Source organism: Neurospora crassa, linkage group V, assembly GCF_000182925.2.
Source record: "Neurospora crassa OR74A linkage group V, whole genome shotgun sequence".
Lineage (NCBI taxonomy): Eukaryota > Fungi > Ascomycota > Sordariomycetes > Sordariales > Sordariaceae > Neurospora > Neurospora crassa.
In genome coordinates, this window is record NC_026505.1 from 6,232,676 (window position 1) to 6,257,499 (window position 24,824).

Here is a 24,824-nt window from a genome sequence, read left to right on the forward strand (position 1 = left end):
TAGTGTTGATTTGAGAAGGGAAGTGGAAGTTAGAAGTGATGAGTGGGTTGATGTCTTGAGGTGTCAAGACTCGATGTACAAATATCGGCACAAGTGTCAACAGGTGTCGGGTGTCAGTCTCAGGAGAGAGAGTTTCCCATTCACTTCACTGGAAAAACTGGCAGAGTCGGCTCCCGAAGGTATGAAATTGATGTCGTAGAGTTAGAGCTTGCCTCCATGCCAAACAAAGGGGCTTTTTCTTTCATCTGATGTCGATAAAGTTCCAGTCAATATAAAGAAGCACGCACTGTTTCCCTACACGACGATGGCACTCTGCTCGTAAAACAGCCAGAAATGTCATAGCCGTAGTGTCACTAGTTAGAGAAGAGTCTGAATCCAAAGATGATATGAGGAAAACCTCCGCACACTGGTACGATCCCCTCCACGGAGAGATCCCCTGTGAATCACACAAATACTTTCATTACAACAAGTTACCACACAATTACTGTCCAAAACCTCGTAACCCAATGTCACTAGCCCTCACACCGTCTACGAAACACCTTCTTAATTCTTTTCCTCTCGGTCTCTCTTCCCATCTCGTGATTAGATGGCAAGTTGCTAAGGGGTCAGTTGAAGGCAAACGGTGTATAGCCCGAATTGTATATTGCACCTCGGTTTATTGTAGTTAGATGCAGGTGCCCGTGACCTTTGAGTTGTCGTAGAGGTATAGTCAGCGGAGGAGTCCATTGCGTAGGGGATGTTGATGTTATAGCCCGCCAGTGACAGGGACAACGAATTTGAGTCTTGCGCTGGTGAAGGATTTTGGTCTTGGGGATATGTATCTAGCATTGAATTATTAGTTGCGTAGCGGTGATGGTTGACGTGAAGGAGTGAATGGACTGCTGGGGGTTGAAGTGGACGATCCAGTGCTGGTTCTAGGTCTTATGTGGGAAATTAAACTCACCAGACGACAAACTATCCATCGAAGGACAGGCAGCCCAGCGCATAGGAGGAAATAACGGCACTGATGGAGGGCTTGCCGGTACCGTGTCCACAGCGGCCGACGACGTGCCCGTTGAAGACATGAACATGGACGCTGTAGAGCTTTCGGACTTGATACAAAAAGTGGCATCAGCAGGGCCTTCGGGAACGAGGACAACCTTGACGTTGGCCGGGATATAGACTATGAAATTATCTCCAGCCGGCTCCTGTTGCTCCGACTCCTTCCTGGCACGCTTTCTCGTCATGTTTGGGGCGTTGCCATCGTCATCGTCGTCCAACGAATCAGTCCAGGAACGCTTCCTGCCACGCTGCTGCTCTGAAGTGTTGCCGGCGACGGTTTGGGTTTGGGTTTCGGGCGGAGTAGCAGCTACAGCAGCTTCATATTGGATGACTGGTGGTGGTAGTGGTGGTGCTGGAATGATGCGTCGTTGTTGGAACTCTCTCCGCTTCTCCCTTACTTGCTCAACGCTCGCATCTGGAGGTGGTAGTTCTCGCAGGATCTTTTCGAAAGCCGCGACAAAGTAGTTGTACCACGCGTTCCTCTGCCCTGCCGTCTTATAGTCGACATGATTTTGAGTATTACCATAACGAAGCGCCGTCGAGACACTGATTCGCTTGGTGGATTCCTGGGCAAGGGCTTTGAGCGTTTTGCCAAGGCGGTCATTGCAATGAGGCTCCGAGTCGGCTAGGAGGTAATGCGACCAGACGTAGGCTCCCCATCCTCCAGACTTTCTCTCATCCATGTTTCGTGGTCGCGGCATCCTGAATGATTGCTGGGTGTGGTCACCGCCGATTATGTCAAGTGTAAGGAAGGTGGTTGAGCTGAAAGATGATGTAAAGGTCCCCGTAGTGAGGAAATGTCGCACTTGGATTCAGAGACTGATAGTAATGTGTCGATAAGCGGCTGGCTTGAAAGTGATGAATGACGATGTTCGATGCGGTGTTTGCTGTGTTTGAGGTCAAGGAAAAGGAGGAAGGAGTAAGGAGCGGGGTGCATCCATGTCCTTGTCTGCGCTTAGGTAAGCATAGTAAGCATGCACAACCCTGTACACGTAGCCGGGCAGCTGCACATGAATGCATTAGGCAGTTTGGGTGGCACATCACACGCTACGTACCTCTACCGATCCAATCGAAGAGGTCTTGATGTTTAGGAAGTGTGGTGTTGATGGTTAGAGGAGTAACAACTGGTGCACGGTTGTAGCCACACGCACGCATGTTGCTTGCCATTGGCATCAACCTTCTTTCCTCAATTTGATACTTGAAGCTGGAGGCAGGTACCTTCTGCAGGTAGATAGGTACTAGGTAGGTAGGTACCTGGTAGCGAGTGCATCACGCACGGGAAAACATGCCCGCACCATATCCTGCGAATGTCGACATCTTTGATCCTGTAGTCAACTACTACGTACAACTCCATCAAGGTCCAAACAAATGAAGGAAGATTCACTGGTCCTCGATCCATATACGCCAAAGACCTTTTTTCTTCCTACTCTTATCTGCCAGCAACGCACTTCCAAGCGCGTTCGCACCATCGTCAACCCATCTCGATAATCCAGACGATATCCGAACACTGGTTCGAGACTCTAGAAGGAAAGTAGGGGCTCAACAAACGAGGAAAAAAGAAGAAAGGGAAGGAAGGGCGGGGTCCAAGATGCCATTCAGCATAATCTTGCATCCCCAACGAAGGCGTTTTTCTTCCTTGCCTAAGGTAGGTGGGTACATTCCAAATCTTGTCAATACTCGCCTTATGCAGGAATCCGGTCACTTGATTACAACCATCACATCAGTGTTGATGCACAATGACAAGAGGTACAAGTCCTGGCTACATGATAATATTTTTCTGCTACAGTTCATGTACGAGTTTACCCGGCTGTGCCTTACATCTTCCTTAATCCCTTTGTGAAAACCATTCCAAGTTCCCACACTTTTTCCTCTAATCCTCAAACAGCAACAGATTCCTCTACTACATCACAGCCAGTACCATAATCCCTCATTACCTCCCAATACAACCATCAGCTTAGGCACGTCTTGATGCCAACGTTGGCCTGCAAATACCTGTCAGTCACCATCACCGGCATGGCTTCCTTATTTTCGAAGGGGTCTCACATACATGTACCTGGAGGTAAGGTAGGCAATGTTCCTAAAGGTACATATCCAACGGAACAGGCCTCTTACTAGGACTATCGTCACCCTCGTCCTTGCCCTTGCCCTTGCTCTTGCGCTTATCCTGGTTACTACCGGCACCAGGAGGAGCAGCAGCAGCAGCAGCAGCGCGAGCGGCAGCACGACCGGCAAGAGCGGCAGGGGCAGGCTGCTGAACGAAAGGAGGCTGAACGAAAGCGGGAACACCAGTAGAATGGACCTGAACGGAACCCGAACCGACCAACATGAACTCGGCCATGTAAACGCCGGTGTGAAAGCGGGTAGTGGAAGGGCCGTTGGTGTTGATGTTGAAGGTGGTCGTGGTTCCGGGGGCGTCCACCTCGGTCTCGGTCTTGGAGCGCTTGTTGGCGCTGTCTTGGCCGTTGTCGGAAGGGCGCTTGTTCACGTTGTTGATGGCGACGGGGTTCATGTTGGTGGTGTTGGCAGGAACCAAGGCGGTGCTGTTGAAAGGGGCGGGGACAGGAACAGGGGCCATGGTGATGTTGTTGGCAGGGACTAAGGCGGTGCTGTTTGCATTGACAGGGTTGACAGCGTTGACATTGTTGTTGGCAGGGACTAAGGCGGTGCTGTTGGCGTTGACAGCGTTGACAGTGTCGTTGGTCTTGACCAAGGCAGTGCTGTTGGCATTGGCGACGTTGACGGTGTTGACAGCGATGACAGCGTTGTTGGCGACTTGGCCAGCAGTGGGCAGCAGATTATTGGACATGTCACGGAGTGACTTGAGGAAGTGATCATGGAACTGTTCAGCAGAGGCACCAGAATCTCTATGAGTGCCCTTCTGGTACTGCTTGGCCAGGTCGTTGAAGACGGCGGTCAACTCGGCCTCTCGCTTTCCAGAGGCGGCAGGGTGACAGTCAACCACAAGCTTCTTCGCAGAGGTCCTGGCCCATCTGATTGGGTTTCTTCCACCGTGTCCGGGCATCTTGTTTGCAGTTGGAGGTGATTATACCGACAGAAGGTGTAGTGTCCAAAGGATTGTCGATGGCAGACAGGTAGAGTCAGGAGTGGTTGTTGACGAGACTGTGTACTTCGGGTCGAGGAACAAAGCAAGAGCAAGTTCATTTTGAGCTCTTCTTATATTGGCTGGAGAAATATTCAACGCCAAGTTACTCGGAAAAGGTCCCTGCGAAAACTACGTGGAAATTTGGCTACCTCTAGGTTTCGCTGCAGGTCACAGATATGGCTTTCTCCACAAGAGCTTGCATTCGATAGAGTCTCCTGCCTTCACCTTGTGTCGTTAGCCGAATCCAAACCAAAAGGCACCTTCAGCGCCAGCACTACCGGAACACTGGTCGCGTGAAGTGGCCGGAGGGTGGCAAAAAGCCTGCAAGGCAGTACGCAACGGCTCTTGGCTAGGTAGTGAAAAGCCGTGCAGAATGTCCCGTAGGCCTCCTCCGGAGCCTTAGCCGAAGACTACCTCTAGAAGGTTTGATAGAAGGATATGAAAGCCGAGAGAATTCATGTTCCACTTGGCAAGACAACGTGAATTGACTGAGCGCTTGCGGAACAAATCAACGGCATTTGGAGTAGTAGTATTCCTTAATTCTCTACGAGTTCCCAGCAAAGAAACATGCACACACGCTACAAACAACTCAATGCTGCCGAGTGTCCACTAGCCTTAGATCTTTGATACCCTATGCACCATCACCCATGTCCAGCGATGCTTCCTCGGGGAACTCTTGTCGAGAATGGTTCGCGCCTCTACATCCACTAGATGCCTAGGGAAACTCGATGTCCGTTGATGGGCCTAGTACCTAGTGGTGTATGCTCCAGCCGAGGAACACTTGATGTTCCTGCCGAAGATCAATAGCTGGTAATCGTAGCCTACAGTAGAGGTACCTATAGGCTTCACCTTCTGGCTTTGAAACATCAGTACCGTCGTGCCCATCAGCCGGGATAACATGAGCAACACGGGAACCTAGAGCGGGAGTGACTGGGGGGTGCAAGCGGCAGAGAAATCCACCTCTAGGCAAGGAGACGTAGGAAACATTTAGCTCCAGAGACCGAAATCAGCGTCCTCGTTGGGCTCCCCGTACTCTATACATGAGCAGGTGCATGTAATCAGTATCTAAAAGCGATGCGTGGGCGAATGGATGTCCTCACCGTAAATCCTCTCCTCCTCCTCCTTCTCCTCAGTAGCACATGCGCTACCAGTAGCAGTACCAGTAACAGTACTGCCGGCAACAGAGGCAGCAATACCGACGGAGGGGACGTAAGCGGACCTGGAAGAACCCTCACCAATCAACTAAAATCTCTCATATTAGCCACGTGAACCCGACACCCGAGTTTGCTTTCTGGATGACAGTCGTACTTGGTTGAGGGTACCTCTGTGGACATGGACCGTAACCGTGGCCGGGCCGTTCAGCAGAAACTCGAGGGTCGTCGCAGTGCCCTCTTTGACAATGCGGGCTTTGTAGCCTCCTTGGTTGTCCACTTTGAAGGTGATGTCGTCGGAGGAAGAGGAATCGGTGGGCTTGACATCGATAGTAGTAGTAGTAGCACTGGCATCAGAGGGCGCGGTGATTTCCAGTCTTGCAATCGCCTCGCATAGTTCACCGATGCTATCAAGATCTTTACAGGGTGGCAGATCTCTCAAAACCCTGCCGAAAGCAGCGACAAAGTAGTTACACCACGCGAGACTGTAAAGATCGCTAGCCCAACCCGAACGAACTCGCTTGTCGAACTCCTCGGCGAGGTCTTGGAGGACTTTGCTTAATGCCATCAGAGAACTAGGGGGTTCGGACTGGGAGGTATCCAGAAGCCTCGACCACAATTCGGCCGCCTTTTTTCTACCAACAGGATCCGGGAACGGCGACATTCTGATTGCCTGGGGCGTTGACGGATGATGGGTCTGGGGAAGCCGGTTGAGATGATGATCAGGGACTCCTGTAGAGAGCTTTATGGAGACACGGCCACTTTTGGTTGGAGGTGGACAGTAAACGACAAGAAGAGGCTGGGTGCTGTAGTGGCAATGCTGAAATAGAAACAGGAACCAAGCCAGCTATATACCTGTGGGTTGGGACAGGAGAGCCGGTGTGTTGTTGTTTGCGTGGAAGACAATGGAGAGAAGTAAGGAGAAGCTGTCCCATGGCAACGTTTGTAGTCTTTACTCAACGGAAGAGTACATACAAGTTGGTCCTTTCATACCTGTTCTTCATCCGCAATTCAAGCAAAGCGCAAAGGTATCTCTACGTGGAGACATCTGCCGTGATCTGGAATGGGCGTTGGAGCTTCCCAGGACATTGTCTGTTGATTCGCTGGCGAGAATGAAGAAGAAAGAAAGAGATCAGGACATCAAGTAAACGTAGGTTGACTGGTGCACAGAAGAAACAATTCACATTCGCCGTCAAAGCCATCATCGGGTAAATGGAGAAGAATGCGCTTTCCATTATCTGCTATCAAGGAGTACTTCTACTTCTCCATCCATCCCACACATGTTGAGTCATCCATCGGCTATGACAGATAAGGAAGCAACCGTCATTCCCCCGCTCCCTTTCACAGACTTCCCTCAATGGCGAGCAAGAGTGATGGCAGTGCCCGGGTGTTCCAGGGAATTGACAATGGAAGCTTCCCTCTGAGTTGGGGTATGGAACAGAAGGTGCGCGTCAGGGAATCGAATTCCAGAGGTGTAGGTAACCAGACGCTCCTTTTTCTTCAGCTGCTCTACCAGATGCCGAAAGAGAAATTGCAGTGGCGTCAGTGTCTGAAACGTGAGGAGAACTTTGAAGAAGGCAACAGTGGCAGGAAAGAAATTGCTCAAGAGGGGTAACCCACTCAACGCTCCTTCCCTTACAACTCCAACAGCATACCCCGCTTCGTTCTCAGTTGTCACTCTCGTCGCAATCATCGACGGCAGCAGCAGAGGCAGCACTCTTCTGAATTAACCTGACCTGAACCGTCGCAGGGGTGCTGGAGCTGAACTCGCCGAGTGGAATGTCGCCCTCGAAGACGCGAACGGTGTAGGGGCCTCTCGCGTGAACTGTAAAGTTCGTGGCACCCGCTTCGGTTTTGGCGCCCTTGCTTCTGTTCGGGGTGTTCAAGTCGTCATCCTCTGTCGCGGCGGGACGCTTGTTGTTGTCGTCGTTGTTATTGACATCGAAACCAGCCCTCAGAAACGCCCTCAAGGTAGCAGGTGACGCGGGATTTCCCCTCCCTTCAAATGCTTTGCGATTGGCATCGATAAGCTCGCGAACAGTCTTCATCAAATCCTCAGTACTGGCTGGCGAGTACTTCAACATCTTGCGAAGCGACTCGACAAAGTACACATGCCAGTACTGGCTAGGTGCGTCCTTGTGCAACCGCATGTCTAGGTCCAATCGCCCATCCCACCCTTTCAGGGAGAGTTCGCAGTATCTGGCGGCAAAGTCTTGGAGGGCGTCTGAGAGCTCTCCCTTCCATCTTGGGTCCGTCGACAGCTTGTCTTTGATGAGGAATTCCGCAAGACTCTCTATAGCCTGCTCCCGCGTGAACACGCGTGATTGGGGGGGTTGCGACATGTTGACTAAAAGTGAAATGGCGGCGAGTCTGATGCCTTCCAGAGAGGTTGTTTGGAGCGGGCGAAAGGAAAATAACATCGAACTTTGCTTCAAATGTTGAGGATGTGTGGTAGTGATTGCTCCTGGTTGAAAGCTCTAAATAGGTGGCAAGTGGGACGTGTTGTTGTCGAGACCTGGCAGGAAGGAAGTCAGGGTCAACAAGCTTCTCTTTTGACTGACAGACTGACAGTGGACATATCTCAAGGCGCTTCAAAATAGGAGTCAAGTTTTCAACCCCAAGCGACAGGTAGTCCAATCACGTAACCTTCAGCTGTCGGCCTGCGAAAATATCTCTTCTCGGTTCGCAAGTGTTACGTGTGATGCCCAATCCATACACGATCTTCCCTTGACCACTCCCTGACCTCTATCCCGGAAGCTCTCAATCTCGACAGTATGGTAATCGTCAACACTTGTACCAGACTTCCTTTCCCTTCCTCCTGATGCTCCAGCGCATCAACCGCCTCCTTCAGTTTGTCGACATTAGGCGGCAGCTCCTTTAGCGTGTTTTGGAGTGACTTGACAAAGAACTTATGCCACAGTGTGCTGGGGTGGTCGTCAGAATTGTCGAACCCGGTGGTACCAAGAAGAACTTCTGGCGAGAGCTCATGATACTTGACAGCAAAAGCCTGAAGGACATCCGCCAGTTCTTTCTCCCAGCCCTTACCAGAGTGGTAGTTGAGAAGGATGTGTGACAGCTTCTCAGCTGCTCTGTCATTTGACATGACCTTGGACATGGACATTTTGATTGCGGGGTGGTAGCAGAAAGCAAAGATTGATGAGGCGCTTGGGTTTGAGGTGGAGAGAAAGGGGCAAGTCGTTGTGGGTGACGAAAGACGTGTGAGGACGGAGTGTTTTTGTTGTTGACGGAAGATCAATGTGTAAGAAGTAACTGACTGCTCGAGTGGTGGTTTTGAGGTCAAGGAAGAAGGTGAGAAACACACCTCGTTTCAAAAAGTGATCAGGGCTGCTGCAGGTGGCAGAAAAGATATATGGCGTTGCCAGCTGTCTATATACAGGCAGGATAAGTCTCTCGTTTCATCTCATCTCAATTGCATGGGGTCGAGAGTGGTTTTACCACTAAGGCTGACGCCTCTACTCATCCTCTTTCCCCACGCAACCATATATCCCATCCACCTATGTCAACTGTCATATGGAACGTCCGTCAGGTAAATTTGATGTTGCGCGGCTGTCCTGACAAGCTGCCAATAACCATGAAACTTGGCAAATCCAGGGGCACGAGAAGACTGCCCGTACACCCCGCACACGCACACGCACACACTTGAGGCGTCAACAACCACTTACTTGGCAGAGTGGGGATATGGTATTGAAAGTCTGAAATAGAATGTGATTTGACGAATATGGAAGGGACGAAAGTCCACGGCGCGAAGTGGCGGGCACTCTTCATCACCTCTAGCGAGTACCGTGACCTACCTTGGCCTTCAGAGGGTGCCGGGGACCCCAACCCATCGGTATCTTAGGTACTCTGGATGTCAGTTTATACCTACAGTGGGGGTTGCGAGGCCTTTTTGACGAGTTGAAGATGAAACGAAGAATGGCTTTGGTAGGTAGACAGGCGAGGCGAGGTCGAAAATGCCACACGGATTGACACCTGTAACGGGACGCACTTTCTCCGCCTGGGACAAAGCGCATCTCACCTCACCTACAACTTCACCACGTAAGACACCCAGAATATGAAAACAAATTCTCGATGGCGAGGCAAAATCAAGAAGCAATGAATGACAGATGGAGACCCTCAACCAAATGGTAAGAAAGAAACCGTCGTTGTTGGATGACAAGAATCGCGTCAGCAATCGAAGCTGGTGTTTCGCGCGATGGTATTTTGTGTAGAACCAGCGAGCGGTTGATTGTTTGATATGTGTTTCGTCAAAGGTGAAAGGCAGAATGAATGGGTATTGTGTAGGTACAGGTCAGGTCAGGTCAATAAGTAGGTAGGTACATCGCGGGGATGGAAGAAAAGGAATCCAGCGGAGTACACAGCTGAGGGTGCACGGGGTGCCTTTCTCCGCTAATACCTGCACCCGCACCCCAGCCGCATGGGATGTCAACAGACACCCGCCGGACCCCAACTTCACTGCTGAGGAAAACTAGTCCAACACGTGACAAAATGTTGAATTGCAATAGATTGAACCGGTGAAAGCTTAACCAGATTACTCCCGTCCGCAACTAGAGATCTGCTTCAAAACATGTCAATCCCTCAAAAAGGCCGAGTGTCCAACCTCCCTCCCTCCCTCCCTCTCTCCGCCCGCCTGTCCGTCCACCATGTGCATGCAGTGCGTGCGGACCGAACCGCAATAGGTATTCATCAAGTGTGCTACATACATAGTTCCACTTTCAGCAGGGTTCCTCCAACAAAAGCACAACAAGCCTAATGCCTGCTTAGCATAGTGGCTAATGCGTTGCACTTGTATAACTACCTAATCTCCTTAGCGAGACTAGGTAACGACGACATGCAAAGATCACAGGTTCGATTCCTGTAGTAGGCATTTCTTTTTCCATTTTTTTTTTTCCTCTTTACTGATCCCACTTTTTCTAATCAATCCTTTCTCTTCGGTTGTGTTGTTGTGCAGTTGGCTTTTGGTTTTGGTCTTTTTTTCTACGTGAGAAATCAGGGGTAAAGTTGGGACTTGGGGTTGGGAGTGGTTGCGAGCAAGACATGCCCGTTTTAGTAACGCCGAGAAGATAGATGACTTTACTAGCTCTATAGGTCTGTCATGCACTTCCATTGTGTGGGACTTCGGCTCTAGATTGACTGCCCTTTTACTTTGAGGTTGTGGCTAGCAAAAGGATCCGTCGGCCCAAACGGCTCGAACAATTCTCAAGTACCTTAGTTCGAGGCTGTCCTTGTTCGTAGAGACAATAAGCCATGCCATAATTAGCTCGGCACTGAACAAAGGTCGGGAGGTTTTTTTTCTTTATACAAGGCACAACTTGTAAGGCCATTGTTCGCTTGTAGTCCCCGGGATTATTCTCTTTGTGCACCCGAGTCTCTATAAACAGCCGAGTACGACCGTATTCCGAAATGCTGTTCAGTTCTATTCTCTTAAATTTCTTCATTCACTTTCACTTACACTCACTTACCACCTGAAACCCATAGAGCATAGACACATCCATCAAATTTCAACCATGGCACCAATATCCTTCTCCTCACCACCCGGCGGCGGCATCTGGAAGGGCAACATCATTTCCGACCACAGCGCAAGAATCAACCAATCCATGCAACTCGAACTCGACAACGCACCTGCCCTCTACGCCATCGAGCCCACCTCCCCGCACGCACCCGACTACTTCCCCATGCTGCCATCAGCTAACGGCTTCCACTCCGACGAATATAATCCCGACCAAGAATTCCAAGACCGTCCCGAAGACGCCGACCCCCGTGTCGTCAAGGAGTTTCCCTACCACCACCTCACCTACACTTGCTATCCCATGCGCGCAACCGACTCTCTCCGTCGCAATTTCTTAAATCCCACTAGCAACGCGTTTCTTCGTCCCGGAGCAAAAGAAGATTTCCCCGACGGGTTGCGGTTGGTCTTCATCAACTGGCTGAAGAAATACGACGTCACATCCGGAACAGGCGTCTCCGTCGGTTTGTGGCGGACCATCGGACCAGACCCTTTATTGGTGGTCATCAAGCGCATCAAAGGCTACTCATTAAAAACGCGCCGCGAATCGGGGCCGCGGGCTGCGGACATCGAGGGGCCACCAGGCGAAATCAAGTTCAACAGCCTGCCAGACGAGACGAAGCGCACGCTCGAGTTTCGCTTCTTGTATGATCCGCACTTGACGTGCTTGCCGCAGACGCATGCGTTCCAATTACATGACTGGCCGCAGGAGGATGTGACGCATTTTGGCAAGTTCTACAATGGGGGCTCGGTGGCGGAGATGATCATGAAGTTCAAGAAGATAGGCAAAGCGGTTCCGGAGGCGTTGATTTGGCATGTGATTGCGCAGGTCGGGAGGGCGTTCAAGTTCATACATACGGGACGGACGCACCCGGATAAGACGCAGCAACGGGGGTCGGTGAGGGGACCGCCCGAGGAAGGAGAAAAAGAAAGGGAGTGGATGGAAAAGGAGGATGCAAGAGCGGCGAACTGGGTGCCGACGGCGCATTTTGATGCGCATGCGGTCAATGTTTGGATGCATTGGGTGACGCAGTATGAGAGGGAGAATGATCGGGACAAGTGCCTGGAGCACTTTGACGAGTACTTCCCGCAGGTCATCCTGGGGGATTTTGGGCTGGCGATGAACGGGCTGAGTAGAATTGGTAGCCATAATCTCAGGATCAACGAGTGTCCGGATTTGCCGGGTAAGGAGACCTGGAAGGACAAGGCCGAGCTTGGCCTGATGCTGCATCATTTACTCCTGGCCGGCGTTCAGGAGGTGCCTCGGTTCACGTCGAAGAACATCCCGGAGGACTGGTGTACGCAGCATAATGAGTGGCTGTATGCAAACTACTCCAAGACGCTGATTGATGTGGTCAAGCGGTTTAGTGACTTGGCGCACATGAGCGACCGGAACCGTCTGGGGGGGAGGTCTTTCGGGGCGATGTCTTTCGGGGCGATGGTGGAGCAGGAATATCAAAAGTGGAAGGACGGACGTTCTTCCGGTTTAGCGCCGTGTGATGAATGGTTCCACCACACCATGATCGATCTGGCCGACAAAGAGGTGGACGAGCGGCGTAGGTTCCGGAATGGCGTCGAGAGCGTGAGGTGGGCGACAGGGCAGCGCATGAGCACGATGCCGTATCAGGTCCTGAATAGGACCAAGTATAGCCAAAAGCTCCCTCATCCCCACGTTCGCGGAGGAGTGCTCCCTGTTCCCGTGGACGGGAGAGAGACACTGCGCAGCAAAGCAAGGACTCTCTACAACCGCAAGCTGCGGCGACCTGTCATCGCGGCCTTCTACCGTCACCCGCCTGACCCGGCTGATCGTGTGGATAAGGACAAGCTCTGGGTGACCAGGACGTACCGGATGGAAAGAATCCGGTACCGCAAGCCCCGAGAAATCAGAATCGAAACCGGTCTCAAGGGTGATCCGAGGCGCGAACAGAGACAGTTTACCCCGCCGCCGACTCCTGGGGAGGTGGACCAGATAAAGTCGACTATGTTTGGGCCGTCTTCGTGGGATTCACGGGTGCTGCAGTGGGAAAGGGAGGAAGAGGGGAATGGGGATGAAAGTCCGGGGATGGAGGATTGGAGTCTTTTTGGAGCCAGTGAGAGCGGGAGTTAGTGTGTGGTAATAGAGCCTCTTGTAGAAGATAATAAATCAGAGTGCGTATGAACATGGTTTGCTTGTAACGATGGTGAGCAAGTATTAGACAGAAGGCTTCTTCTCCATGAAGCCATTTGGTCCCTCGGAAGTTGGCAATATCCACGAAAAGTGTTGTCTTTCCTCCTACCATGTGGTGTAGCCGGCAAGGTGTCGAGAGAGTCGACGATGAAAGAAGCTTAGTTTGAATGGAAAAAGGAAGGGAATTGTTTGGCGACAAGGGAACAATTGTGAGAGGGACTGAACCGACTGCTGCCACTGCCTGCCGCAAACTGCCCTGTCAATCCTCCAGTTCAACGAAGCTTGGCATCTGTCAGGTGATCGTGATGCTTGTCGTGACGCTCGGACCACTCGATCATGGGAACGAAGCTGGGGAACTGAAGCTCCACAGTTTGGACATTGTCGACGTCGAGACACAACATCCTGGACGCGGTTCACCAAGACCACACCACCAATTCCCACGAGACGGTCGCCCCTCTAATTCCTTGATCCCAAGATGGCGTCCGATTCTTCAATCACCACCGCCAGGCGTAATTCTCCCTCCCAGAGTACCCTCCCCGACGTCCAAGGAAGAATGCGCTTTGCTAACGGAGGGGTTGCGCTGGTGACCAAACAGAGGCCACTCGCGAGGAGATGCGCGATGCCAAACTCCCTCTGGCCTACCGCGACAGCTGTGCCCACCTCCTCATTCCGCTTAACCGGTGTCGCTACGATACTTACTACCTGCCGTGGAAGTGCGAGGTACGACGGCCGTTGCCTTACACCGTCACAGCAGCGAATTTAATCTACCCACGACGAGTATCGAACGACGAACTGACAATCCACCCGTAGGACGAGCGACACACATACGAAAAGTGCCAATACGTCGAGTTCAAGAAGCGCGTCGCCAAGATGGACGAGTTGAGGGCGGCCAAGGGTGGAGCGCGGAGCAACTGATTTGATTTCGATCAAATCATTGGGAAAGAAACGGCACGAGCAAAACGAGCAAGGGCACGGAACACAGGACGCACGACGGAGACACAGCACAGCGCGAGGAAAACAGGATCGCGAGACCACACCCCGCCCTGTACATATCTTAGAGACGGGCACGATAATGAGAAGGGTCAATGAGCATTGGAGGATGACCTCTGAACCATCGCGAGTTCCACTTGCTCCCACGACCATATCCATGCAATGGGCCCCCCCAACTCCACTGGCTCGAGTCATGACTGTGGATTGCAGGGCTGTAGGGCTGAAGTCAGTGCGCACTTTCACGAACTGGAACCGTCGACAGGAAGTTTGGAACAGACGCACAATTGCGTGTGGTGCTACACTTCAAAGAAAGGATTGAACGTCAATCGGTATCCGTAAAGGTTGGGAATTTTGAAGCGAAAAAATGTTGACCGGAACAGGAACAATGCACTGTCCGACGGGTTGCCGATCCTACACAGTCACAGCACCGAAACCGGAGCGGATGGAGATCCAAGGTCAAATGCAAAAGTGGTTGACAACACCAAAATCAATCATGTCTGACAATGTGCGGCATTCAGCTTTGGGCCAATCGATCATGGGGTAATGTAATCCAAGATCTTTTCTTACTCTTAGAGCCCTTATCTGATCAATCTGTCCTTCTTAGGTTCCTCTGTTATTCAGCACCGCAAAGGGACAAATAAACTGCGCAGGAAATGTCATACAATCTTATCAGAAGAAGGATACCAGCACTGATGGCTTCGTGAGTGGCAAAAGCTTGTCATGGAGACTTAAAGTGTAGCAGCCATGCCCTTATCAAATCCCGACTTACGCCATGCACCATGATACCAAGACACATCGTCTTTGTCGGAGAACACCATCGCCGCTCAGAACTGCCGGAGATGTACATCCTCCACGACTTACAGCAGAACCGAGCCACCAGCGTGGGGTGCTTTCAAGTACCGTATGGCCGGCGGCAAAACAAGCTTTTTGGTAGTGCCAATGGGTGGTCGTCTCAAGGTTGCGGCGATAGCGGACAGGCGGCGCGGCTCTTATCAGGAACAGCCCATGCATCTGGTTATCTCGATTTCCCTTCCGCGGAGAAAGAGGTTATGGACTGGAGTCACTGTCCATACCCATACATAACCCTGAGCCTCAGTCAGCATTCTCATATAACCCTGGCTGCCGAGCCTAGCCTCCTTATCGCCAGGGTCTTGGCCAATCTCTGCCCCCTTTGCTCTGTCATGGTCAGCCATGATGGAAATCCCCAGAAAGAGTAGATGGGATGCGGGAGAGGTGCGGCCGATAAGCAAAAGTCTGGACCATCAAGCCACAGGGGCAAGCGTGGGACGAATTGCCATCAACGGAGATGTTCAATTCATTACTTTGTCCTTCACTTGGACTTGGTGGTCTTGGAAAGTTGTTGGCGACGTCCAGATATAAGAGAATGAATGCCTTTGAGAGTGTCGGAAGAATGGACTGCATCAGTAGACTCACGCTGTACTACATCTTGGTATCAGATCAGGCTTTCCAACAAGAGCCAGTCAGCCCCCCGCGCCCAGAACCAGTTCTCGCTCACCTGACTGCTTCAACCTGCTGAACTCTCGAGGATTGAAAACAACTCGAGCATTATCCAGATCACCACTTCTCCGTCTTGTTGTTCTGTCATTCCAGCCTTTTATCAGCCGCCCTTACTGCCCTTATCGCTTACACCATTACCTATCAACCGGGTCATCGGCAGCTGGCACCAACCGGACATCGTCCGTCACGTACGGCAATTGGGCTGCTGTTGCTTACAGCTAATTGCGACGCTTCTTATTGGTTGTGATTCTGACAGTCTTACCTCACCACCATCACTGACGACCAACTCATCTTCACCATGGTCCTCGGCTTCCAGTTCTCGTTTCATTCACCACCACTCAACCCTGTCACCAAGAAGGCCCAACGCGTCCCCATCTTCAACCCCATCGACCGCCATGGCCGTGTCTTTTTCTTTTCCTGGACGGGGTTCATGGTAGCTTTTTGGGCCTGGTATACCTTTCCTCCTTTGGTATAGCTCTCCCTTCCTTTCTTTATTCTCCAAGTGTCCTGTCACAATACCTTTCAACTAACACAATTTCTGATACGTCCACAGCTCACCCACACAATCAAACACTCCCTCCACCTCACTCCCGCCCAAGTCGCCAACTCCAACATCATCTCCCTCCTCGCCACCCTTTTGGTGCGTCTCATTTCCGGCTGGGCCTGCGACCGCTACGGCCCCCGCCTCGTCTTTGCCTTCATTTTACTTTTGGGCGCCATCCCCATCGGTCTAGCGCCCACCATCACCAACGTTACGGGTCTTTACGTCATCCGCTTCTTCATCGGTATTTTGGGCGGCAGCTTCGTGCCCTGCCAGGTATGGACCACGGCGTGGTTCGATAAGAATGTGGTGGGCACGGCGAATGCGGTAGCCGGAGGATGGGGAAATGCCGGAGGGGGCGTGACGTATTTCGTCATGCCGGCTGTTTTTGACAGTCTCGTTCGGAACTGGGGGATGTCGGATGGAAAGGCGTGGCGGGTGACGTTTGTGGTGCCGCTGATTTGTCTGCTGGTGGTTGGGTTGGCGTTGGTGTTGGTGTGTGAGGATATGCCGACTGGACGATGGAGGGATCGCAATCAAGGTGTGGAGGTGCCGGTGGTTATTGACGGTGTTGATCTCAAGTCTGGGTCTGGCGCAGAAACTCCCATGACGACGACGACGAAGATGGACGAAGAAAAAGGATCCAAATCCGTGTCTGATACCGAGTCGACTACCCGCCCGGACGTCGAAAAGGGCGAGGTCGTTTCAGCAGGTCCTTCCAACACCACCACCATTCCGTCGGTAACCACCATCCTCCTCTCCCCGCAAACCCTCTTCCACATCCTCACCTACGCCTGCTCCTTCGGCTCCGAACTAGCCATCAACTCCGTTCTCTCGTCTTACTTCCTCTCCGTCGCCCCTTCTTCCCTGTCCCAGACTTCCGCAGCCAACTACGCCGCCATCTTTGGTTTTCTCAACTTTATCACCCGTCCCCTGGGCGGGTTAGCCTCCGACTATCTTTTTTCGTTCTTTGGCGGCTCTTCCCCTTGTTCTTCCCCTTCTTCTTCTTCCCTTTCCCCATCCAGCCCAGAAGCAAAGCCAAAGGCATTATGGGCCCGCAAACTCCTCATCACAACATGTACCCTCCTCACCGGCACTTTCCTGTTGTTACTCGGCCTCCTCCGCCCTTCATCACTCGGGACCGCCATCGGGTTGGTCATACTGGCAGCTATCTTCATCGAGGCCGGCAACGGGGCCAACTTTGGGTTGATTCCGTTTGTTCACCCAGAGAGAAACGGGGTGGTGAGCGGAGTGACGGGCGCAGGAGGCAATTTGGGCGGGGTGGCGTTTGCGTTGGTGTTTCGGTTTGTGGGCGGACATGGAATGAAGGGAGGGTATGAGAAGGCGATTTGGATTGTGGGCATCATTAATTTGGTGGTGGCGGTTGTGGGGGTGGGGATTAAGCCTGTGCCTGTGGCGGGGATGGGGAGTACGAAAAAGGAAGGGGGGAGGCGGTGGTTTTGGTGAGGTGGAAACGGGGGAGGGAATAAGGTGGAGGGAATAAAGGGGGGTGATGAATAATGAGCGACGATACTTTTTTTTTGGGATTCTGGCTTGGTAAAGTGGTGTTTTGGGTTCAATTTGTGGAGAGACGGACAGGACTTTACTAGTTGCAAGGTGTTTTGCAACTGATGTCACGGCTTTGGATACTTACTTGGCAAGCAATGCAGTTAATGAAGCCGATTTTAGTAAGGAGAGCGTATCATCAAGCGAATGTGTGACCATGACAAGATTTGACCAAGCACTGCAAGGCTTTTGCGTCAAATCTTTCGTCTATTCTATCCTGGAACCATGACTACCTCTAGGCATCGGCTTCCAGCGACAATGTGGTATAGAGGCTGTAAGTAGCTGCGCTGATCACCAAAGAGTAGGTACCTAAGTAATCTGGACAACACACTCTTCCTCTTTCATCGGGCTAGGAAGAGAGGCTCTTTGTCTGCCTTTGGTTACCGGACACACATCTGGTTGTACGTTACCATGCCGCTCTCGGAACAATGAACTTGTCCAAGAACCCTGTCGCATCGTCACTGAACAACACATGTTCACCCGCTCTGATGCCTTGGACCCTTGAAAAAGCCCTTTGTCGACGCATTCCTCCCGAGCCCATCGTCCACTCGTCCCATCCATCCAGGTCAGTGATCGTGAACACTGAACAGATCCGTCACTCGAGGTTGACAATGAAACAAGGAGATGACCCAGCCAACGAAACGAGACACATAAGTACTCACCTCACCACAACCATCCAAATCCTTCCTCCTGCTTCTCCAGTCCACCAGAACCATCAGCCTCAAACATCCAACATCAGCTCCATCTATAAATCCCAATCCCAACCATCACCACTGCCCAACATGTCCACCACCACTGACTCCTCCTCCTCCTCCATCGTGACCACCCCGATTACCACCTCCACCCCCCTCATCCCTCTAACCCACTACCAAACCCTCAACGTCCCCTACATGGCCTCCAAATCCGACATCAGCACCGCCTTCCACGCCTTTTGCAAACTCCACCGGCAGCCCGGACCAGACAAGATCCCCCACTTTACTTCCTCGCAACGGTATAGAGACCTAAAAGAGGCGCACGACATGTTGATTGATGCTGAAGACAGGCAAAAGTACGATCTCTATCTGGCCAAGAAGGGGGTTCCGGAGATGGTGGAGAAGTTCAAGGTTAGGGAGGCGAAAAAAACCTCAGTGGAGAAGAAAATGGAGAAACAAACGGATAAGAAAATGGGGAGGGGGACGGATAAGAAAAAAATGGAAAGGGTGATTAATGAACTAGGGGAGGAGGTGTTGGAGGGGTGGGGACAAGACGAAGTGATCAAGTTCTTGGGAAGGCCGAGGGGGCCGAAGGTTAGGGGGACTAATGTCTAGGTACCTACCTCTAGGTGTTGACTGGACTGGACTGGACTCCTTTCGGCACGAGGTAAGGTCGAAGAGGTGGTGGACGTGGTTGTGGTGTTGGTACCTAGAGGTACCTCTACTGGTTGCGCTGTCATGGAGTGGACTTGTGCTGTTGGTGTATAAGTCGGTTGGGTTGGTTTTTTCTTCTCTTTTTTGGAGCCGTGTCGACTGATGACCGGATGGAGGAAGAAATCCGGCAAGGTACCTCTACCGCTTCTCAAGTTGGATAATACAAGGACAATCTTCTGTTTTGCTCTTTGAGAATTTCTTGATGCCGTGTGTCTTTGTAGCAGTGAATAGGTAAGGTGATCTTTGTCCGTCTATGTCTACCTCTACAGGTATCGTCGATTTGCCGGAAGCCTGACTCCCTTTGTGTCCTCTCATGATTCAACCTAGGTTCTTTTCGTTACCGTAAATACCTACCTCTAGGCACCTGAGCAATATATTTTTCAGCTCTCCTAGAACTACCGAAAGAGGAATGTCTAGATGGATGTCCCTTTTGTCAAAGCCTCGGAGGTATGTCCATCAAGCTGTTGGCCGGATGCCAGGCTGTGCTGGTCGTGTCGATGTTGTCGTCTCTGATCATCTTTGCGGCCACAGGGCTGCCCTTTCTCAATATTATCGAAATGTCAATTGGTCCGTGTATCTCACTTAGTGTCTGGAGCAATCCGATAATGATCCATGGGGAAGATGGAGGATGATGTCGAAGGAAAGTTCAGCCTCCGATGCTAAGAAGCAGGGCTGTCTCACTTTGCCATGTGCTTCAGCGGGGTTGATGCGCTGAAGGCCCCTGTAATTAAAGGGTCTACAGTGCTACGGTACCCGAGGCTGACGAGCTCGGCCAACCCCACTGCCTGCGTCATCCGAGTGTCGCTCCAGCCTTCGTCTCGTTCATCCCAAGCACGACAATCGGACGAACCACGACCTTGGTGCGCGCGACACAGTCAGCGAGATTGTGATCCTCTCTACATCCTGGAGGGACTGATATGATGCCTTCTCGATTGCTATGCTACCTGACCGCTGCGGCCGAGAATCCCCCATGCCAACGACCCAGACGCGCAACCCACGAGCAAACAAGACCGCGATGCTTGCCGCACTGAAACATTGATCGACACACACCGTACCCCCGGGGCGAAGGCCCCAACTTTAAATCAACCTCGTTGGGCGCGAGCGTCTCCAGCCTTCAGATGAATTTGGCGTCGCGTTCGCAGTCCAGCGCTGCTAGCTAAGGGCGGCAAGCTGGTAGCAACACTTGGATTTCCGTCATCTGGCGGGTCTCTCTGTCACAGGCAGTTCATGATGAAGGCTGCACTACGATGGGGCGAATATACAAGAGCGAGTTCCGATCATCGAAAAGGCGTCTTTCGACAAGGCTGTCTTGTTACGACGGCATCGAGGCTTTCTTCTAGCAGCCACGCCAGTTTCGTCATATCCAACTCGGCAGTCCCAACACTCCTTCAGAACTGGCACCCACAACGACACAGGAGGTGATCGGCATTCCAATGCCCCCATGATACGATCATCGAGAAACTTCGTACAATCATTTTACGCCCGGTGGAAACCTACCGAGTCACTCCGCGCCTACTTGGGATTCGAGGGGCGGATGCTATGCCAGTTTGCCAAATCCTACTGGAAGAGAGGCAGCACACCCTACCTTATCCGGGGCCCAGGAGAGATGGACAAAGCTGCTGACGGCACTTTCGACGTTGGTACAAAAGCCAAGTGGTTGACAGACATGGAAAATGGGCAGAGGAAGTCGTCGTCAAGCCACTCCAGTCACATACCAGATCCAGGTTATCATGGGTCATATTGTGATGGTTGTAACGGCATAGGCCAAGTGTCAAATCCACCAGGGAGCAGGGCCTTTTGTTTGTTTCTTGTTCGAAGTAGGATCAAGCGATCCGATGGCTGGGCTAAATGGTGTCTACATTTACACCTCGTCTAGTTCACAGAACTTTTCTCTAGAGCTACAACAGGACGACTATGGGTCAAACATCACGGCACTTATCGAGGTGGTACCACTTTCTAGACATCAAGCCGATATGGATGAAGGTGTCATGCATCCGTCTTGGGCGGGGAAACCTCGTTTGTGGATCTGGCTGTCTTGATGGTTGTAAACAGCCTCTAGGCCTTATTCGTCACACGGCAAATGTTATATCGCCCAGGCTGTGTGTCATGTTCCAAAGCTGCTATAGTTCCAACGGCTCAAGTACGTTGGTTTCCACGGCCTTACCGGTTGAGCATGAACGAAATCAGTCGAGGCTCTTCCGGCACCCCGGCCATGTGTGCCTCGCCATCATCAACTTGGATATTGCTGGCCATCCTCAGCTCAGCCCTTCTCCCAACCACTGCTGCCATTTGCAATCGCAAACTCCTCCTTACAGTCTATCTTTTTCTGCTTGGATTGACCATGGGCCAGGCTGGTCCTGTCAAGACATAACATACGACCTTCAATACATGGAAAACAACAAGCCCGCTGTGATTATCTCGAGTATCTTCCAACCACATTCTCAGGATTGACTTTAACCGCACCATCATCGACATGGCCACCTGCTCAACCTTCACCAAGGTTGTCTCCACCACCTCCTACAGGCCCTTTGTGCTCGGCGCTCATATCCGTCACTACCTCAGTGACAATAGCGTCTACAAGATTGACATTATCGTCTCCACCACTGGTTCATGGTTCTTCGACGCCAGTCGGACCCTACGATACGCTCAACAAAGAAACTGGCCCGTCATGCTACCTGCTCAGAGAGATACCTGACACACTCCAAGCAGCATCTGATACACATCTCAACATGTGGAGCAACAAGAGTGCCATTGACGCTGTTCCATGGGGGCCGCCATGTGCCCGACTGGAGGGAAGCGTGTAGTGTATACTGGCAAAGGAGCGCCGGATGATTCGTGCAAAGCGGGCATCCCGAGCAACAACGCATCCATCTTACTCTAACTGATGATGTGTCTTTGATGAAAGCATGGGGACTTTGAGCGTACTTTGCGACTATGAGCATTTGGGAAATGCACCGGATACTCATGAGTTCAGGCTGGAGGGGAGCAAGCTGAGATATGTGCATACTAGTATCACGGTTGCGGACAGTTCTGCATGGGATGACGTATAGGCGAAGCTTTTGAGGCATGATGATACAGCTCACAGGCCGCGTGAGTGAGGCTCATGGCTGGAGGCACAAAGTTTGCGTTTCCTTGTTCCATCTCTGGAAGGCAGCCGGGTTCACAAAAAATCAGCGGACTTTGCACTTACAGTCCAATGAGTTTTGGCATGGAAGTATCACCAACGCCTGCACAACCATCCAGTCACTGATAAAGAGCTATCGTGGGCACTCACTGCAATCCCGAGCATCACGTCTCCAGTTCTGTCTCTACCAACCAAAAAAAAACATGTTAAAAGGCCTCGCCAAACTCTTCAACATGTCCACCACCACTTCCACCCCCGATTACTTCCCCCTCTTTCCCTACCTCCCCGGCGAACTCCGAGCCCTCATCTGGAAGCACGCCGTCGAACCCTACCGCGTCCTGCGCGTAACCCTCTATCAAAAGGACTTCCCACCCAACCCCCAACTCCCACCCAGCTCCCAGTTCTTGGGTTCCGCGGTCTACGGCCCGCCCTGGAACGTCAAAATGGGCTGTACCGATGCACTCGTCGCAGCTACAAGACGCGTGCGCGATTTGATGCTGGTTTCGACAGAGGCATATCGAGATATTATAGACTATATCCTGCCCGATCGGATCCATATCACGGTCGATTGGGACCCTCCCTATTTGCAGGGGATGCATATGTTCGCGAGTAAAGGCGAGAAGGTATACAAGATTCCATGGAACAGGAGGACCGAGAAGGTTTGTTTGGAGATGGTGCATTTGAAGTGGGATACTTACCAGAGTGGGGGGATGAGGGAGGGAATGTGGGAAAGGACAAGGGAGGAGATACCGAGGGGGGGCGACCTACCTGCGCCGCCGGTGTGGGTTAACGAGGTCGGGTATGAGCCGTTTGGTCAAGACCCTGAGTCCAACTCGGAGTCGGATCCCGATGATAGTCGTGATCCATCAAGGCCATCGAGGTTTTACGTCCCTCCCACCGAAGCCATCGCCGGGCTCTCTCTCACTGAACCAGACTCAGACATGGACCTACATATAGACCCCAGAGCACCAGGCGAGATCTACATCCCCCACACACTCGCCCAGGTCATCATTAGAAGACACATCAGCCTCGCCCCCATCCTTACTCGCCTCGCCCCCGTCGCATACGAATCCCTCATCCCACTTCTTTTGCTTTGCAAGATCCTGCGCGTCACTAACATAACCATCATCGCCGACTCCATCCTCTACAGCGACCTTCCTGCTGGCCCCAGTCCATCATGGGTAGACGAACACAAAGTACTTCACGAACCGTGGATGGCGGAGTTAAGCAGGTTGAGCACTGCGTTGGCGGATCTTTTAAACTCTGAAACATCAACAACCCAGCCCCAGCCCCAAACCCAAACCCGGCACGAAGTCCTAGCCCACGAACTCTGCGCCATGTCTCTGTCCCCCGCCGACTTACGCAAGATCCGCTTCTATCGCCTTCGCGATCCAAATCCACCAACAGCGTTCCAAGACGGCCGTCGAAACGCGCGGGAGACACGACGGGTAGGAGGAGGAGAATGGGGAAACGGTCATCCTGGAACTTCAAATCGGGCAGGTGCATGGAATGGGGGAGATCAAAATCGTGCGCAAGAGCTGAGTAGAAGGGAGGGACAGTATGGTCGGTTTGGAAGCAGGAGGGGGTGGTGGTCGGGACTGGGATCGGGAGGGAGGTCATGGAGTACGGGGTCGGGAGTAAGAATGGGATACGGGTACGCGGGGAGGGGAGGGTTGGATTTGGAGCTGGGAGCAGGGCAGGGGACGGTTAGGGAGGTAGTGGCGGGGGGAGTGGGGTGGGAAGGCTTGGGTGCGATGGGTGCAATAGGCAGCGGGAGGGTGCTTGATACGTCGCCGCCGGTAACGTCGATGGTGGGATCTTCGTGGGGTTCGGGATCTGGATTGGGACCGAGATTCCGGGTTTGAGCGTCTGTGATGGCCGAACATCGAGATTTCGGGTCTTGGGAAAACCGGGATGGAGCTAACCTAGAGGTACTGGAGTGAGCGGCACAGGAGGCCGAGAATGATGGAACGGGACATTGAGCATGGGCAGAACTGGCGAGGCAACAAAGACCGTGGTGTAAAAAACGACTGTTGTTCAGCGAACAGCCGTTCCATTGGCGGCAGTTCAACATCACAAGTCAGAACATTGGAGGCTTGATGCTGACGCTGACATAAGTTGTACGCCATCGGAAGACTCCAAGTCCGAAGTCAGCCACATAGGAGTGGCTGAGGTAGAGTTGGTGTGTTGTTATTTTTGGCTACACTCAGTGCTATCATTGAGACTGACGTCGATGGAGTGCGTGTGCTCTTCTTCTGGCATGTGGTGTGCCTGGATTGTGGCGCACTTTGTTCTTCCGTTATTCCTGAGATAGCCGTGTCTTTGTTTGGTTTGGGAGACGGGAAGGTAAGACAAAAGGGGACGGGAGGGAAGATAAAGGAGGCGGTTCATGTATTTAGAAGATCTGGATGTTCGGCTTTTGAGTCAAATTGCCAGAGCAGTTATTACCGGCTGGCATTGAATGTGATGGGAGGTCTACTGAGGAAATGGGTGGTGTCGCGCGGTGTGCAGGTGGAAGAGCAGCGTGGTGATGGCATTATGTTCGTGCTTGGGTTGATGAGTATCAGTCGAGTTGTGCTCGGTTGCAAGATGTCTTGAGCCGTGTTCATTGATCCTCCTTGCTTGCATATTATCATATGCATTGTGCTAACATTCTTTACAGGCCCGCTGATGGTCTTTGCCGCATTTCCCGT

General features: G+C 52.1%; 10 protein-coding genes and 1 non-coding gene across 11 annotated transcripts; 7 read left to right on the forward strand and 4 right to left on the reverse strand.

Moving 5' to 3' along the window:
- Positions 1-185: 185 nt before the first annotated feature.
- Positions 186-1,923, reverse strand: NCU07210 (hypothetical protein). The gene is made up of 2 exons (XM_952342.2): positions 944-1,923; positions 186-821 (listed from the first exon to the last, which is right to left on the reverse strand). The coding sequence occupies exons 1-2, from the start codon at positions 1,740-1,742 to the stop codon at positions 598-600; spliced, it is 1,023 nt and encodes a 340-aa protein (XP_957435.2). The 5' UTR covers positions 1,743-1,923; the 3' UTR covers positions 186-597.
- Positions 1,924-2,946: 1,023 nt separating this feature from the next.
- NCU07209 (hypothetical protein) lies at positions 2,947-4,063 on the reverse strand (the record flags this gene model as incomplete). Its single annotated transcript, XM_952341.1, has 2 exons — positions 2,947-3,023; positions 3,154-4,063. The coding sequence occupies 2 exons, from the start codon at positions 4,061-4,063 to the stop codon at positions 2,947-2,949; spliced, it is 987 nt and encodes a 328-aa protein (XP_957434.1).
- A 1,068-nt stretch (positions 4,064-5,131) lies between these two features.
- On the reverse strand, positions 5,132-5,959 carry NCU07208 (hypothetical protein; the record flags this gene model as incomplete). The annotated part of the gene is made up of 3 exons (XM_952340.1): positions 5,132-5,178; positions 5,245-5,386; positions 5,453-5,959. 3 exons carry the CDS (start codon positions 5,957-5,959, stop codon positions 5,132-5,134), a joined length of 696 nt encoding a protein of 231 aa, XP_957433.1.
- A 1,003-nt stretch (positions 5,960-6,962) lies between these two features.
- On the reverse strand, positions 6,963-8,416 carry NCU07207 (hypothetical protein; the record flags this gene model as incomplete). The annotated part of the gene is made up of 2 exons (XM_952339.1): positions 6,963-7,724; positions 8,039-8,416. 2 exons carry the CDS (start codon positions 8,414-8,416, stop codon positions 6,963-6,965), a joined length of 1,140 nt encoding a protein of 379 aa, XP_957432.1.
- A 1,651-nt stretch (positions 8,417-10,067) lies between these two features.
- On the forward strand, positions 10,068-10,180 carry NCU15133. Its single transcript has one exon. It is a non-coding gene; the product is annotated as a tRNA-Thr (tRNA).
- A 565-nt stretch (positions 10,181-10,745) lies between these two features.
- Positions 10,746-13,123, forward strand: NCU07206 (hypothetical protein). Its single transcript, XM_011396418.1, has one exon. It carries the CDS (start codon positions 10,821-10,823, stop codon positions 12,924-12,926), a length of 2,106 nt encoding a protein of 701 aa, XP_011394720.1. The 5' UTR covers positions 10,746-10,820; the 3' UTR covers positions 12,927-13,123.
- A 220-nt stretch (positions 13,124-13,343) lies between these two features.
- On the forward strand, positions 13,344-14,768 carry NCU11348 (NADH-ubiquinone oxidoreductase B18 subunit). The gene is made up of 4 exons (XM_952338.3): positions 13,344-13,495; positions 13,582-13,706; positions 13,797-14,516; positions 14,581-14,768. Exons 1-3 carry the CDS (start codon positions 13,462-13,464, stop codon positions 13,899-13,901), a joined length of 264 nt encoding a protein of 87 aa, XP_957431.2. The 5' UTR covers positions 13,344-13,461; the 3' UTR covers positions 13,902-14,516; positions 14,581-14,768.
- A 4-nt stretch (positions 14,769-14,772) lies between these two features.
- Positions 14,773-17,722, forward strand: nit-10 (nitrate nonutilizer-10). The gene is made up of 2 exons (XM_952337.2): positions 14,773-15,963; positions 16,048-17,722. The coding sequence occupies exons 1-2, from the start codon at positions 15,793-15,795 to the stop codon at positions 17,500-17,502; spliced, it is 1,626 nt and encodes a 541-aa protein (XP_957430.2). The 5' UTR covers positions 14,773-15,792; the 3' UTR covers positions 17,503-17,722.
- Positions 17,723-17,946: 224 nt separating this feature from the next.
- NCU07204 (hypothetical protein) lies at positions 17,947-19,191 on the forward strand. Its single transcript, XM_952336.2, has one exon. The coding sequence runs from the start codon at positions 18,030-18,032 to the stop codon at positions 18,906-18,908; it is 879 nt and encodes a 292-aa protein (XP_957429.1). The 5' UTR covers positions 17,947-18,029; the 3' UTR covers positions 18,909-19,191.
- Positions 19,192-19,990: 799 nt separating this feature from the next.
- Positions 19,991-21,458, forward strand: NCU07203 (hypothetical protein; the record flags this gene model as incomplete). Its single annotated transcript, XM_952335.3, has 3 exons — positions 19,991-20,699; positions 20,884-20,953; positions 21,060-21,458. The coding sequence occupies exons 1-3, from the start codon at positions 20,449-20,451 to the stop codon at positions 21,456-21,458; spliced, it is 720 nt and encodes a 239-aa protein (XP_957428.3). The 5' UTR covers positions 19,991-20,448.
- A 784-nt stretch (positions 21,459-22,242) lies between these two features.
- Positions 22,243-23,996, forward strand: NCU07202 (hypothetical protein; the record flags this gene model as incomplete). The annotated part of the gene is made up of 1 exon (XM_952334.2): positions 22,243-23,996. Exon 1 carries the CDS (start codon positions 22,335-22,337, stop codon positions 23,994-23,996), a length of 1,662 nt encoding a protein of 553 aa, XP_957427.2. The 5' UTR covers positions 22,243-22,334.
- Between the last annotated feature and the right edge of the window lie 828 nt (positions 23,997-24,824).

Coding starts and splice junctions, on each gene's coding strand:
- NCU07210 (XM_952342.2), bottom strand. CDS start 1,742: ATGCCGCGACCACGAAACATGGATGAGAGAAAGTCTGGAGGATGGGGA. Junction 822..943: donor GATGGATAGTTTGTCGTCTG/GTGAGTTTAATT, acceptor ATTCAATGCTAG/ATACATATCCCCAAGACCAA.
- NCU11348 (XM_952338.3), top strand. CDS start 13,462: ATGGCGTCCGATTCTTCAATCACCACCGCCAGGC. Junction 13,496..13,581: donor TTCAATCACCACCGCCAGGC/GTAATTCTCCCT, acceptor GTGACCAAACAG/AGGCCACTCGCGAGGAGATG. Junction 13,707..13,796: donor ACCTGCCGTGGAAGTGCGAG/GTACGACGGCCG, acceptor ATCCACCCGTAG/GACGAGCGACACACATACGA.
- NCU07206 (XM_011396418.1), top strand. CDS start 10,821: ATGGCACCAATATCCTTCTCCTCACCACCCGGCGGCGGCATCTGGAAG.
- NCU07204 (XM_952336.2), top strand. CDS start 18,030: ATGAACTTGTCCAAGAACCCTGTCGCATCGTCACTGAACAACACATGT.
- nit-10 (XM_952337.2), top strand. CDS start 15,793: ATGGTCCTCGGCTTCCAGTTCTCGTTTCATTCACCACCACTCAACCCT. Junction 15,964..16,047: donor GGTATACCTTTCCTCCTTTG/GTATAGCTCTCC, acceptor ATACGTCCACAG/CTCACCCACACAATCAAACA.